The sequence below is a fragment of the Vipera berus genome (genome assembly GCF_964194415.1).
Source record: "Vipera berus genome assembly, chromosome: 16".
Taxonomy (NCBI): Eukaryota; Metazoa; Chordata; class Lepidosauria; order Squamata; family Viperidae; genus Vipera; species Vipera berus.
In genome coordinates this window covers 3,640,708-3,656,083 of record NC_138219.1, presented here as the reverse complement: position 1 = coordinate 3,656,083, position 15,376 = coordinate 3,640,708, and the positions used below count along the sequence as shown (strand labels likewise).

The window sequence follows — 15,376 nt, the reverse complement described above, 5'->3', positions numbered from 1 at the left end:
CGGAATAGTTTCCACGTATTTTGAATATTTACTTTTTCTGTGGTCAGGTAATAATGGCTGGTGTAGTAAATTGCTATATTATGGTACATTGATATTTATTCAAATTTCGGTAATCGTAATGATCAGTATTACTGTAACTTATTCGGGGCAACGTTTTAGAGCAGGGGTCTGTTTTAGAGTTTGAATGGAGGATGAGTCAGAAAATGATGCAGAACAGCCTCCTCCTCCTCCTCCTCTTCTCCTCCTCCTCCCCCCTCCCTCCCGACTTAGGATACCGTCATAGTCTTGTGTTTAAAGTTAACCAGTACTCACCCTGCTTAGCTTTTCAAGGCCAGCCAAGTTCATCAAGATGGTGCTGCAAACAAGAAAAGATTAATCAGTCTTTGAGATGAGGAATACCAACTTGGTTAGATCTGGCCCACAACCCCAGGCTTTAGTGGGCTTCAGGCGTCCTCGTTGCTCTCTGAGCTTGCTTGTTTTCATGCAGACGTTTCATTATCCTAACTAGGTAACATCATCAGTGCTAGTAAGGACCTGCTGTTTGCCATCAGTTTATATTGTGCAAACGGCACTCCTTACTACCGGTAGCACTGATGATGTTGCCTACTTAGGGTAATGAGACGTCTGCAGGAAAACAAGCTCAGAGAGCACCAAGGACCTCTTATTTCAACCCTTAACTACAAATATTCTCCCTCAGGCTTAATCAGCAATGTTCTTTCCTTTCTAGGAAATTGTGTAGAGAAATGTTGCAGTCAACGAGGTTCAAATTGCATGTCTATTTTTTGCCACTGCATTTAGTGGGGATTGCAGGGAAAATTTGGAATGGTTCAAAGACAGCACACACACACACACACACACGAAGAGAGAGAGATTGTTTCCCTGCCTATAGTATGAGATTTTTGGTGTTCTGTTTGTACTGAAGAATTTTAATTCATCTTTAAAGTTCTATGTTGTAGGACTTTGTCATGAAGTAATAACATATAATTCATTTTCCACTGGAGAGGTTTTTACACTAAGAGCTTTTCCTTTCCAAACACAACTAGCCCAGAAGTAAAGGTGCAACTTTAATTACTTTGTGGTTAAGATCAAAGTTAACAATCCGATTTATTTTTTAAAAAGATTAAGGCTTGGATAATTTTCTTCAGTCTCCTTTTAAGTCAAATGTAAATATTGACTATCGCTGAATTATTTGCATGGATTGTTTGCCCCAGTTTTTTAATTATTTGCCCCTTACACAAACTAAAAAAAAGTAAATAGCATTTGCAGGTATACCCGAAGGACCAGATTAGGAACAGATCCTGCTGGAGAAAATCTATTTGATCTGCCACCAACTTAATGGCAGATAAAAAGTAGGGATTTTAATCTTTTTTTAACAAGAAAATAATGTTTCATTGATAGATTTAGCTGATAAAACAACATTTTAATTGCTGGAATTAAATTCACCCAGTTAACATGGCAAAACATTTTTAAAATATAAATGCAAAACGTACAAAATGAGGAGATGCTTATTAAAAAGCCCTCTCTCTTTTAAAAACCCAAACCAAATCATTTCCTTGTTTCGGAAGTTTTTCCCCCACATGCACACAATTAATTATAAGTTTCTTCTGTTGGGAGAGGCACATTCATTCATTCATTCATTGTACAGTAAATACAATATTGGCTCTAGGTACATGCAAAGGATTTAAGGGAGTGTAAACACTTTATTTTCTGGGTTGTTGCAATTTGTAGATGGCTGAGGAATTACAAGACCTCAATTGAAATGTAGGTTGCATATAAATCTTAAAAGCAGTGAAATCTTGAGAGGTTGCTACATCTTATATTTCCCAGAGAAACCTGAACAGATCTGACACTCCTGTAAGAACCTGGCAATTTTTTTTAAAAAAATGTCATTTTTTGGTCACTACATAAAGAGAACATATGTTGCAGAATTTACCCAAATTTCATCTTCCCATTATATTGAAATATAATGCTTTGTTGCTGTTGCCTCATTTCTTTCCCTGCTGACGGTTGGGCACTGCCTTTGAAGCTGAAATTTCAAAGGAGTCTTTTCCCCTAAAAGATTTTGGCATTCTTTTTGAATGCTCATTGTGAAGTGCACAGGATTACACCTTACCCTTTTTTGGGGGGGGGAAGAATCCTGAATTGATTAATGTTTATTTATTTGATTAACATGCAGATGCTAAGTGACTCTGAGTGGTTCACAATAAAAAATGGCAACGTACAATTTTTTTTGGTGGGAATAGAGCACCTCTGAAAATTGTAAGGTAGTGAAATCTCATTTATCGGTTCCATTTTTCTCACACAAATTGGCCCAGGATAGCTACAGAAAAAACATATGCAGAGCGACCAAATTTGGAAGGTGAGAATTTTAGAGTGAAACCCTCAAATATCCTTGATATTTCCATGAATTGGAAACTTTGTTGGTTTCTGATGATGAGACCAATATTTCATTGTATTCCTGTAACATAAACTTGATTCATTTAAGCATACTTGTTTTGACTCTGCTGACATTGGCTGGACACCCACAACAGCAATAAGCTATGATTTGCACCCCACTAAGCCAAAATCAAGACAATTATATTTCAGCATCCGGTCTCTGGAGGACTATTTATTTTAAATTCGTCCATATAAACATTTATTTCCTTTTTTCCCTCACTGTCTTTCTAGGAGTTTCAGACTGCATTGTCCAGTTTGGCATTCCCCAAGGTAATAGTCCACATCATCCGCAATCAGCATGGTCACTGCTTGCACTGCTTGGGGATTGTGGGAATGGAAATTGGTTCCCTCTAAAGACCAACAATGAGATGAATTTCAGAAGACTTCTATTACGTGTCAAACTCGCCATGTCACATGACGTGTCGCGACATATCGCAACTTTTTCCCCATTGCCAGAGCTGGGATGAGCGCAGTTATGGTATGATGCATCCGGCCCGCGGGCCAGCAGTTTGACACCCCTGTATTACATCATCTGCTCTCTGTTTGAATTTCGCTCCAAAGGAGTAAACCAAATATGAAGTTTTCCACAGAATAGCAATAAGTACTTTTTCCCAATTGCGTTCTCAACCTTAGGCTTGGGTTGGGCTGCTCAGGGCTGCCAACTTGTACCACACCATGGTTGTAAGTTTGCTGAATGATGGTGCCTTCTATTTCATCTCAGCCCTGATCACATATGTGATGCAGGTGGTGGAAAAATCACAAGTGTTTGGCCTGAGACAATAAGTGTGCACTTAAATTAAATACTTCTTAGGTAATATTTATCATTCCACTATTTGTCATTTGGACACTATTTGATGTTAAAATATTTTGATAACATAATATTTGAAGTTGTCGATGACCTTTTCTATTCCTGTAATTTGTGCCTGGAACTTGGAAAGGATTGTATGGCTTCTTCAATTTCACATCAATCATGGTCATAAACCTGGTCAGGCGATGGTCAAGCACAGGTGCTTTGGCCTGAGACAAGCAGGCGTGCACTTACTATTAGATGCTTCTTAAGAAATATTTATCATTCCAATGTGTTATTCAGGCAATATTTGATGATAAAGTATTTTGATAAGACAATATTTGAAGTTGCCAATGGCCCTTTTCTTTCCTACAACTTCCGTGTAATTTGTCTATGGAACTTGGAAAGGATTATATATATGCCATGTCTTGGCCCAAGATGCTGTAGGAAACTCATTCTGGCTCACGGTGCTGCCATTTTCTGCAAAAATGATGCGCAAGATCGATTTTCTTTTTATGAAGGAAGATTTCTTTCCCTCTCTGGAGGGAACCCAAACTCTAATAGTAAATCCACAATAGGGGAACTATTGAATTAGTTTTATTGACTTTTCAGGCCACCAGATTAGATTAATATTAGATTTATTTAGAACATGCATATTTTATAAGTGTTAACTGAGAAGTTGCAGTATCCATATAGTTCACCAGGGATGCTTTCAGAAGCTCATGTCCTCCTCGTTCCACCACAGGTCGTTTCATGCTTCATAGGCTGTTTCACGTTTTATCGAAGCTTCATAATACTCCCCCCGCCATTTTGGAGATGGGGGGCATCAGGCAATAGTTATCTACAGGCGCTTTGCTAGTCCTGTGATGCACAACATCCTCCAGGCCAAAACCAGCCCATTTCATCTTTTAATTCCTTGTGTGGCCAATATGACCACAAGGACCTTAGAAATCATATAGAAAACCAACAGGCAGCCACCAAAATGTGTCCTAGAAAGGAGGATTGGCTTAAGTATGATTAATAATTTGATTGTCCTCTGAAATCCAGAATGCCTTTAATAAATGCTTCAAGCCATTCCCGAGTACATAGATGGGGAGCTTCGGGTGCTTCCTTTGGGAGGTGTGTAGACAATTCAAGCCTTTTTGCATCTTGTTTGGAGATGGAAATTGATTAGGGTGAATGCATTAAGGCCTCAGCTCCCAGTTTGTCTATTTGAAGTAGGCTTTGCCTTGAAGGAAGGAAGGAGAAAGAGCTTAAAGTTGCCCAGGTGGTCTTTTGAAAGAGAGATTCCAGTCTGAGGGGGCCATTTCCTTCAGAATATATATGTCTGGAGAATTTAGTGGCTTGACTTAAGGGCTTTTGTGCTGGCAGGAAGAGATACTTTTAAGGATGCTGCAACTGCTTAAAAGGATTAGCAAGCTTGTTTTTTTTTCCCTTGGCTGTTCGAAAACAGTCCCTGAGGGCCATTGTGCTCTTTAGGCAGCTCTTAAAACTGCCTTAAAATCTTCAGCTCTTAAAACTGCCTTAAAATCTTCAGGCATCAAACATGACCACCTTCTCACAACCCACCCAAGGAAGAATTGAATTTGAATTTGAATTTATTGAATTTATATACCGCCCTTTCCCGTAGGACTCAGGGCGGTTTACAGGGTATATAAAACATCGATACAAAAATTAAGAACACTTAAAAAAGATTAAATTAAATCTGTGACAAGTGAGAACACTGAGGTAAACAACAACAACCACCCTCTCCATCCCTCCCTGGTATTGGCTGGCTAAAACTGGCCTGACCATTCTGCTTCCTCTGATTGAACAAGGAGCCTGTCACTCATGCAACTCCAGGCCCGCCTCTTAGAAATGGTGGTGAAGGAGGCTTCTTCCCTCAAAATGGCTGCCTGGCCTTTTCTGGCCTGCAGCTTCTCTCCCCTTTTTGGGATCCCACAAGTCTCTCTCCCAGAGCCATGAGGAGAAAATGCGGGGGGGGGGGGAACCCACCTCAAATTACCTCACTGAACAGCCAGGGAGACTGAGTCAGCCTTGCCTTTTTTCATCAGGATATTTAAATATTTCTGTTTGAGATGGATAACTGAGTAAAAAGAATGAATCCCCCAAATAATACTGTCAGGAGCAGTATCACATGTTATGTCTTTTTGAGAACCTTTTGTGGACAATCAGGCAAAGTCCTCTAATATACAAATCAAATAAATAAATAATATACAAAGTCCTCTAGTATACAAATCAAATAAAATAATATGCTGTTCCTCAGTGCACATGCAGAGTTCTTTCCTATTAAGCCCCTTTTGCCCCAATTTTCTCTATAATGCCACAGGCTGGGAAGGTCTTCTTGGTGTTTCAGAAATATTCCAAAAATGCAAAACAAAACAAAACACAACCTACTTGAAATTAACTCATACATTTTTCCCTGGTTTTCACCCACATTTTGGTCACTTGGCAAGCAGCCCAGATTTATAGCCATTTGTAGTCGGATAATCATGATTTACAACAATTTTTTTTTGCTGGAAACCTATGTTTATTCCATAAAGAACATACTGAACTCTAAATGGTAAAATGAGCGTTACACGTTGGCTAAAATGAGTTGAGGGCAGGTGTATTCTGTAAATTCAGCCAAGGAGTACAGTGGCAGCTTTGAGTGAGTTTGGCCTTGCAAAACAAGAGCCATTATTATCCTTAGTAAGGCCACACCTGGAATGCAGCATCCAGTTTTGGTCACCACATTACAAAAAAGATGTTGAGACTTTGGGAAAAGTGCAGAGAAGAGCAACTCAGATGATTAAAGGCCTGGAGACAAAAACATACGGAGAACGGTTGCAGGAATTGGGTATGGCCAGTCTAGAGAAAAGAAGGACTATGGGTGACATCATGATAGAAGTATTCCAGTATTTGAGGGGTTGCCACAAAGAAGGGGGGTGGTTCAACTTATTTTCCAAAGCATCAGAAGGCAGGAGAAGAAACAATGGATGTAAACAAGAGAGAAGCAACCTGAAATTAAGGAGAAACTTCCTAACTGTGAGAACAATTAACCAGTGGAACGGCTTGCCTCCAGAAGCTGTGGGGGCTTCATCACTGGAGGCTTTTAAGAGACCGGACAGCCACCTGTCTGGAATGGTATAGGGTCTTTCGTTTGAGCAGGGGGTTGGACTAGAAGACCTCCAGGGTCCCTTCCCTTCTATTCTGATTCATTTCATTAGCCTGCATCCTGTCATACTTTTTCAAGAGGAGCTTTGCCTCCTCTCATTTACTTTCCCTTCCTGGGTTCCTGTAAACCATGCAGGATGATTAGTCTAATCTCAGTTAAGGTGGAATGGAGATAAGCGCTGGGCGTGCTTGCTATCTCAGAGTTGGATCAGCTGGTCATGTGGACGCAGCTCTTATCCTCCAGTTATTGACTTAATAATTCATATTTGATTGATGGGCAAATAAGATGTAGATAATGATCTGCAAACATTCCCAGGATTCATTGCCATCCTGGGCTATATCTGTCCCCCACTGTGCCGGGTTCAGTTCATTGTGACTGTTTGGGTTACCTGCTTGTTCTACTTGTGCACCTGCCAGCCTGTCTCTCTCACCAGCCCCATGGCGCGCATTCAGCTACCTTGCCCTCTCTTCCTCCTCTGCTCCCTTCTGATGCTGCCCTCCGTGCTGCTCCAGGATGTGGGAATGCCCGGGGGACTTTTCCCCGTATCTGTCACAGAGAAGGGGGTGCAGGAAGCTGCCGCCTTTGCCGTGGAGCAGTACAACGAGCGCAGCAACAACCCCAACTATTTCAAGGAGCTGCGTGTTGTGAAGGCACAGAGCCAGGTGTGTGTGTGTGTGTGTGTGTGTGTGTGTGTGTGTGTGTGTGTGTGTGTGTGACAATCAGGGGAGGTGGGCAGCCTCAATAGGGTCCGTGGGATCCTTGGAACGCTCTGAGCTTGATTGCTTTCTTCAAGGCATTTCATTACCAAACTAGATAACATCCTCAGTGCACTGATGGATATTCGAAAGATCTTCGGAAAGGGCTCTGGAAACAGTGGAATTGGGGTGGTGGAGGCAGTTTAGGGAGGAACTGCATTGTGTTCTGAGCAAACTGTGAACTGAAAGGGCATGACTGTTTGCTACCGAAATATTTCCAGCAGAACTGATTTTCTTCTTCTCAAGCTCTAATCCTTCCAAGGTTGCATCTGATGAAATTAAGCATGTATTGTAATTTTTTTGTGCTGCAATTACCTAAACATTGGGGTACCTATTTTTTTTTAATCCAGGTGGTTGCAGGCGCGAAATACTATCTTACGGTGGAAATAGGGAAAACAGTGTGTGAAAAGAGCAATGGGCCAATGGCGTTCAGCGAAATTCAGAAGTGCGAGCTCCTGCCGGAGGTGAGATGAGATGCCACGTTCTGGTTATATTTTTTGCAGCTGAATTGATGAAAGATGCCTTGTCTCAGCTTAACTTTTCTAAACCAGATTGTAATGCTTGTTTTAGATGATTCCTATTTGTAGAACATAGGTAAAGGTAAAGGTTCCCCCGCACATGCGTGCTAGTCGTTTCCAACGATAGGGGCCGGTGCTCATCTCCGTTTCAAAGCCAAAGAGCCAGCGCTTGTCCGAGGACGTCTCCGTGGCCATGTGGCAGGCATGACTAGATGCCAAAGGCGCACGGAACGCTGTTACCTTCCCACCGTAGTGGTCCCTATTTTTCTACTTGCATTTTTACGTGCTTTCGAACTGCTAGGTTGGCAGAAGCTGGGACGAGTAACAGGCACTCACTCTGTTACGCGGCACTCGGGATTCGACCCTCCAAACTGCCGACCTTCTGATCGACAAGCTCAGCGTCCTAACCCACTGAGCCACCGCGTCCCTTTTATTTGTAGAACATAGAACATAATAAAACAAAAGAAATGGGAAGCCGAGTTATAAAAATGAGAATTATGAGTTCCAAGTTGGGTAGAGGAGAGCCCCTTAGCCAGCATCCTAACTGGGTTAGATTTCCCCCCCCCCAGGTATTTGTAGATATTTCCCAGCAGACACACTGATTATCTGATGGCTCGGTCCTCTCCTTTAGTCTTTATATTATCCCATTTAATAAACCTGTTGACAAAGGACTGTCATTTTGGGGTACTAGAAGACTAATGTCGCATCCCTGCTCAGCCTTCCTTTCTGCAGGCCAAATGAAACCAAGTTCCCTTCATTGCTATTCTTGGTTTCCAGACCCTCCTCTAAACACATTCCAGTCTGTGTGGGTCAAATTGGACAAAACTCCAAGTGGGGCCTGACCAGGACAGGACAGAGAGGAACAAGGATTTCTCTGGATCCGGCTCTTCATAAACAGCCCCCCAAGTATTGGAAGACTGTATCAAGTCATTCTTTGTTAGACTAGACCAGGGTTAGGCAACCTTGGCTTTTATGACTCGTGGACTTCAACTCCCAGAATTCCTGAGCCAGCCATGCTGAGGGGAAAGAGAGAAGTTTCCAAGCTGAGCCATACTGGCTCAGGAACTCTGGGAGTTGAAGTCCCCGAGTCATCAAAGAGCCAAGGTTGCCTACCCCTGGACTAGACAGACTTAGTTCCCTTAACCATTCATCAGGGGATTTAACCTTCAGATCCCTTATTACCTTTCTCTTCAATTTTCTCTGTGTTCCCAAGAAAGAAGGGGTGCAACCTGCGCTGATTTGTTATTCAACAACCTGAGTTGGACAAATGACCCAGCTGTAACTTGGCTTCTTTGCTTCACGTTTATCTGGTTGTGTGAACTTATTTTGTCATCGCAACTGGCTTGCCGTGCTCGGTGAATCAGGACTCAAATCGGGATAGTGCAACACGTCACTCCATGGGTCTCAGGAGATGGGAACTGTAGTCTGCTGAGCAACTTGGCAAGGTCTCATTAAAAAAGGCCAGGCTAAGCCCTTTGACCGGAGGCTGTTTATTCAAAGTTTCCCCAGCATCTCTGTCAGCGTGTTTAATTTATTTCCATGAATGTTTAACCGGGTTTAAAGATTCTATTTTCCCCCTCTCTTTTGTTCCCTTCCAGAAACTAACCTGTAACTTTCAAGTCTGGTCCCGTCCTTGGCTGAATGAAAACCAGCTGACAAGCATGAATTGTTTCTAATCTGGGTGACTAGGGTGGACCTCCCTTGCCGAGACCAACGTGGGCAAACGATTCTGAGAGTGTCCAGCAGCCAGGCAACCTCTTGGGTGCAGCTTGGGTTTCTGCCAACAAGATCCCATGTATGGCTGCAAATCATGAATGAAATGGTGCATTTAAGTCCAAATTCAAGTTTTCTGAGTTTCTGAAATTGTTCCATGACATACAAGGGGGGGTGCCTTTTTCTCGCTCCTCCGTTCCATCCTCTTTTCTATAATTTTCATCTTCGAGAAGACAAATCAATATGTTGCTAATTCTGTTAGTCTTAATAAAAGCTATCATCACGATGTTCCGGCTTTTGTTCCTTTCTTGTCCAAATCCCGTCCCACCTTCATGTTTTCACACGTGCGTAACACAAGGCTACCATGGCTTGTTCAAAAAAGCCTCTGGCTAGAAAGGCTTTGCTTTGTCCAGCTGGGGGAAACAGGGGTCTGCCATTCTATTGGGAGGGGGGACTTGTTCATTGGGGAATGTATCTGCCTTGCTCTGCTTTGCCCTTCCTTTCTGTGAAAGGAATGTGGCCTGAAAACATCTGTCTTATCTCCAGACAACTTTGGGAAACCAAACTGAGTCCTTGAGAAGGGTGCTAAATCACTACGTTCTCAAAACAACCTAGTACCTATGGATTGGCTGGATTTCAAGTGGACGGTTGGACAATGTGGGGAGGAGACCTGAATGGGCTTTTTGGTGTAACCTTTTGCAGGCGAAATCTTCAGACCTTGCTTTGCCTTCCTGCTATCACTAACTCTCAATAAAAGCTCCTTTCGAGACAAGGCCTGTTTCAAGAGTTCTGCTTCCTTGGGGAGACCTAGTTGAGGCAGGTCCTTACAAATATGTTCTTGGCAAAACCAAATGGCCAGGGATCTTTCTTTGCTAGCTGACTGACTGAGTGGGGCGGTTGACACCATGCAGTCTTTTTTAAGCCATCACTGTCCCACCTCCAAGGAAGAGAGGCCATCAGAGATCCCGGAAGCATCCTTGGCTGGACCTGCAACAGCTGCCCGATGCCGAATGACGAAGCAATTTGGGTATTTTCCAAACTTCTGGAAACTCTGCAGTGGTACGATGCATCTGACATTTTCTTTCTTTTTTAATTACAATTACATTTTTAACAGAATTAATACTACTTTCCCCCATATGCTATCCTAATTAGCATCCTAATATGTAATACCAGTTGGGGATACCAGGGAATCCTTTATGGGTATAAAAGTCAGATGAATGAATGAGCAACTTAGTCCAACATGCCTGAAGGTCATGTATTCCATGCCTTGCCTGGTTAGACAAATATGAGAATTAAAGTTAATGTATCTTTTCTTAGGCTGTAATTTTTCTTTTTTAATTAATAGGGCAAACGGATCCTTGTTATAAAATACAAAAGACTAGATAGCGGCAAAGATGCCGAAAATTGAAGATTTTACTGTATGAGCTAAAACATTGTGGTATACTAGTAATAGTAGTAGTATAGCAGTAATTACCTACTAGTAGTAGAAATAGTATAACATAGAATAAAAGTATAGTACAGGTAGTCCTTGACTTATGACCACAATTGAACCCAAAACATTCTGTTGTTAAGTGAAACATTTGTTACGTGAATTTTGCCCTGTTTTACGACCTTTCTCGCCACAGCTGCTAAGTGAATCACTGCAGTTGATAAGTTAGTAACCCGGTTGTTAAGTGAATCTGGCTTCCCCATTGACTTTGCTTGTCAGAAGGTTGCCAAAGGAGATCACATGACCCTGGGACACCGCGACCGTCGTAAATATGAGTCAATTGCCAGGCATCTAAATCTTGATCACATGACCATGGAGATGCCGCAACAATCACAGTAATAAGTCGCATTTTTCAGTGCCGTTTTAACTTTGAATGGTCACTAAATGAACTGTCGTAAGTTGAGGACTACCTCTAGTAGAGTGTTTTAATCCTATTGTTTTACATATTTCCTTTCTGTGCTCTATTTTTATGACCTATTTTATACCTATTTTATTTGCTCAGTGTTGAACGCTGTGTTGATAATGTGAAGGTGCTTCTGCCACAAATAAAGAAAAAGAGAGAGAGTAGCGTAATATTAATCAATATTAATCAATGAAATAGTTTCCCTCCTGGAGTTATGGATGTCCTGTCACTGGAGGTTTTCAAAAATAGACTAGAGGACCCTTTGACCGGGATGGCTCTTGCCTTGAGTGGAGGGTTGGACTAGAAGACCTCCGAGGTTCCTTATAATAATGATGATGATGATGATGTTGGAAAAGAGCTTGGAGGTCATCTAGTCCAACCCCCGTATACCATTTCAGATAAATGGCTGTCCAGTCTCTTCTTAAAAACTTCCAGTGTTGGAGCATTCACCACTTCTGGAGGCAGGTTGTTCCACTGGTTAATTATTCCAACAGTCCTAGGATTCTGTTTTATGATTCAGTTATTCTCCTCAGCCACTAGAGGGCGCTATTCAACACGCTAAAAAAAGAGGAAGCGCAGCATATTATTCTATCAAATAAAAGATGGATTTTTTTTTCTTTTTAACAATTGTTACACAATCCAACCAAGCTAGGTTTGAGAAAAGCAGAACATTACAGGAAAGTAAATTGGGTACGATTCATATGGAATGAACACGAAGAGAAAGGGAAAAAAAAGGAAATTAAAGGTAAGAAGTGGGGCTGGGGTGGGCTCGTTGGGGTGGATTTGGGGGGGCAAAGGCAGCATCTGGTTTCTTGCAAGGTCTGGTGACCAAGGAAAGGATTTTATTTACTTACTTATTTATTTACTTATTATTTTTATATGCCACCCATGTCATTTTTCCAAGGATGGGAAATAGAGCTTTTTGTTGTCCCAATGCTGTCAAGCTCGTTTGGGGGGTTTAAGAAGAGGACTCCCCAGTTTTTTAAATGATGGGCAAGGAGATTGCAGAAGTTGGGGCTGTGATTGGAAGGACAGCTGCAAAAGGCCCCCTCTCCCCTCCCCCCCGTCTCCTTGGCTGGACCTTCCCGATAGTCAAACCTTGTTCAAACTTTACAAGCAGCATGATGTACGGCAGACATTAATATTAAAATAAGTTTTAGCCATTTTTTTGGCTGCTTCGCGGAATACAGCTAGAGCTGCACGTACTGAATTTGGTTGTCGCTGTTGTTATTTTGGTGGCTTTGCAGAAGTGCTGTCAAGTCTTGTGCCATCATCATCATCATCATCCTAGCCATGGTCCCTCCACTGCAGGATGAAGGCCTCTTCCGCATGTTTCCCACCAATACGGTCCTGGGCTTTCCTTTGGCCAATTGGGCCCACGACTCTTCCTGATGTCGTCACTCCATCTTGTTTGAGTTCTCTCTCGTGGGTGCTTTTGATCAAGTGGGATCCATTCTATGACCACCTTGGTCCACCTATCATTGGTTCTTAATAGATGGATGGATGGATGGATGGATGGATGGATGGATGGATGGATGGATAGATAGATAGATAGATAGATAGATAGATAGATAGATAGATAGATAGATGGATAAGATAGGATAGGATAGGATAGGATAGGATAGGATAGGATAGGATAGGATAGACAGACAAGGTAGCTAGCTAACTAGGTAGGCAGGCAGACAGATCATCATTCATCTTCCTAGCCATTGTCCATCCACTGCAGGATGAAGGCCTCTTCCGCATGTCTTGGGCTTTCCTTTGGCCAATTGGGCCCACGACCCTTCCTGATGTCATCGCTCCATCTTCTTTGAGGTCTCTCTCTTGGGCGCTTTTGATCAAGGGGGATCCACTCTATGACCGCCTTGGTCCACCGGCCACCGGTTCTTCTTGCTACGCGACCAGCCCCATTTCCATATTTCAATTCTTTTACTCTCTCGACGGCCTCGTATATTTTTGTGTGTTCTCTAAAATCCATGTGCGGGTCTTCCTATCTTGTCCCGTGATGCCGAGCATGTCTCTTTCTTTGTGCCACGCGTGGCTTTTGTATTGTATTGTGAGCTTAGGGCCCAGGTTTTGCCGATGTACGTTAGAGCAGGTGGCACAAACAGCCTGTGTCAACCTGGGGACCAAGTATCCACTGCAGGATGGCTTCCCAGAGCTCCCTCCGTAAAGGGCTTGCGTGTGGAATCGGAGATATGGAGTGCAACAGGTGTGCCAGGAGAGGAGTGTCCTTGCCCTGCCCAGCTGACAAGGAGGCTGTCCTTGCTCTTCAAGCTGGGCGTGGTGAGCGAGTCCCCGTCCCAGCTCGATCGTACCTTTTCTCTTTTCCCAGCGAGTCGGCAGCTTCGGCTCTGGCGAGGATTTGGATCCTGAAAGGAAAGCTAAAAGCTGCAGCTCCCTGTGAAAGGAAGGGAGGCCTGGTGGGCTGGAGGCCCGGAAGCAGCCTCTTTGTCCCCCCATCTCTGGTTTCCTTGTGAGGCAGAAGGGCAGCTCTGTGGAGGGTCTCCTTGGGGTAGATCTGGACAGATATTTTCTGGGGAAGATACTTGCAACCTTCCGGCCTCCACCATGCGATGGTCAGAGGAGCCCTGAAAAAGGACTTTTCGGGGAATCTGTTTCTGCTCCAAGATGGATCCGACCGAGCTTTGGGGTGACGGGTGGAACGTCAGTGTCACGAACGGGACCTCGATGGGGATATTTGACCTGCTCAGTGACAACACCACCTTGGTCTCATCTGATGTTTCGTTTGGCGTAAGGATATTCATCACCACGGTCTACCTGCTGGTGTGCGCGGGGGGCCTCTTGGGAAACAGCCTAGTGATGTACCTCATTTGCACCCAGAAGGACCGGTCCAGGGCAGCCATTAACATCTTGGTCTTTGGCCTAGCGGTGGCCGACTTCCAGTTCTCCCTGATGCTGCCTTTCTGGGCCACGGAGATGGCCTTGGATTTCCAGTGGCCCTTTGGCCGAGCCATGTGCAAAGCCGTGCCTTCCCTGACTCTTCTCAGCATCTACGCCAACGTCTTCTTGCTTACGGCCATGGGGATCACCCGCTACTGGTCGGTGGTCTCGGCGGTGAAGGATGGGTTAAGGATGACGCCCCAAGCGGCCAAGTGCATCACTGCTGCCCTTTGGGCCCTGGCGGCGGTGCTCACCGTACCGACAGCTGTCTATGCCAGAGTGGTAAACGTTGCCGGGGTAGAACTCTGCCTCTTCCAGTTTCCCAGCCAGTATCACCTGGGGGTCTACCAGCTCCAGAGAGTGGTGTTTGCCTTTGTGATCCCCTTGGCGGTCATCCTGACTTCTTACCTGCTCCTCCTCCGGTTTCTCAGATCCCACCACATTACCAGCCACAGCCTAACACGGCATAACCAGGTTGCTGCCACCGTCCGCCTCGTGGTCGGCTGCTTCTTCATCTGCTGGTTCCCTAACCACGTGGTCACTGTCTGGGGCATTCTGGTGAAATTCGGGGCTCTGCCCCTGGACGCCACCTTTCACTATCTCCAGACTTACGTCTTTCCATTGACCACCTGTTTGGCTCACGCCAACAGCTGCCTCAACCCCATTCTCTACTGCCTGATCCGCCGTGAGTTCCAAGAAGCCATGAAGGACACTTTCCGCCGGCTGTCCTCCATCGCCTCCTACCAGTTGTTCTCCTCCCACAAGCCCTCGGAGGAGGGGGAGCTGGTGGCTCTGCCTCCCGGCCCGTCTGATGCTCCCCGCAGTCCTCAAAGCGGAGCAAAGGAGGAGACAGCCTTCTCCACCATCTTGGAAGCAGAAAAAGAGGATGGTGCAGCTGGAGGACTCTGAGTAACATCTTCTGGGCCTTGGGGAAGTGTTCTGTCAGGAAGTTTCTTCCTAGTTCTAAGATATTTAATTAGGGATTCATTAGTTAAAGGTAAAGGTTCCCCCGCACATGCGTGCTAGTCGTTTCCGACTCTAGGGGCCGGTGCTCATCTCCGTTTCAAAGCCGAAGAGCCAGCGCTTGTCCGAGGACGTCTCCGTGGTCACGTGGCTGGCACGACTAGACGCCAAAGGCGCACGGAACGCTGTGACCTTCCCACTGTAGTGGTCCCTGTTTTTCTACTTGCGTTTTGACGTGCTTTCAAACTGGT

The 15,376-nt window shown here is 44.3% G+C and overlaps 2 protein-coding genes across 2 annotated transcripts; both read left to right on the top strand.

Annotated features, from left to right (window-relative positions):
- Positions 1-6,736: 6,736 nt before the first annotated feature.
- Positions 6,737-9,652, top strand: LOC308675323 (cystatin-like). The gene is made up of 3 exons (XM_081340537.1): positions 6,737-7,042; positions 7,486-7,599; positions 9,252-9,652. Exons 1-3 carry the CDS (start codon positions 6,818-6,820, stop codon positions 9,327-9,329), a joined length of 417 nt encoding a protein of 138 aa, XP_081196663.1. The 5' UTR covers positions 6,737-6,817; the 3' UTR covers positions 9,330-9,652.
- Positions 9,653-13,699: 4,047 nt separating this feature from the next.
- On the top strand, positions 13,700-15,071 carry RXFP4 (relaxin family peptide/INSL5 receptor 4; the record flags this gene model as incomplete). The annotated part of the gene is made up of 1 exon (XM_081341042.1): positions 13,700-15,071. The coding sequence occupies exon 1, from the start codon at positions 13,890-13,892 to the stop codon at positions 15,069-15,071; it is 1,182 nt and encodes a 393-aa protein (XP_081197168.1). The 5' UTR covers positions 13,700-13,889.
- Between the last annotated feature and the right edge of the window lie 305 nt (positions 15,072-15,376).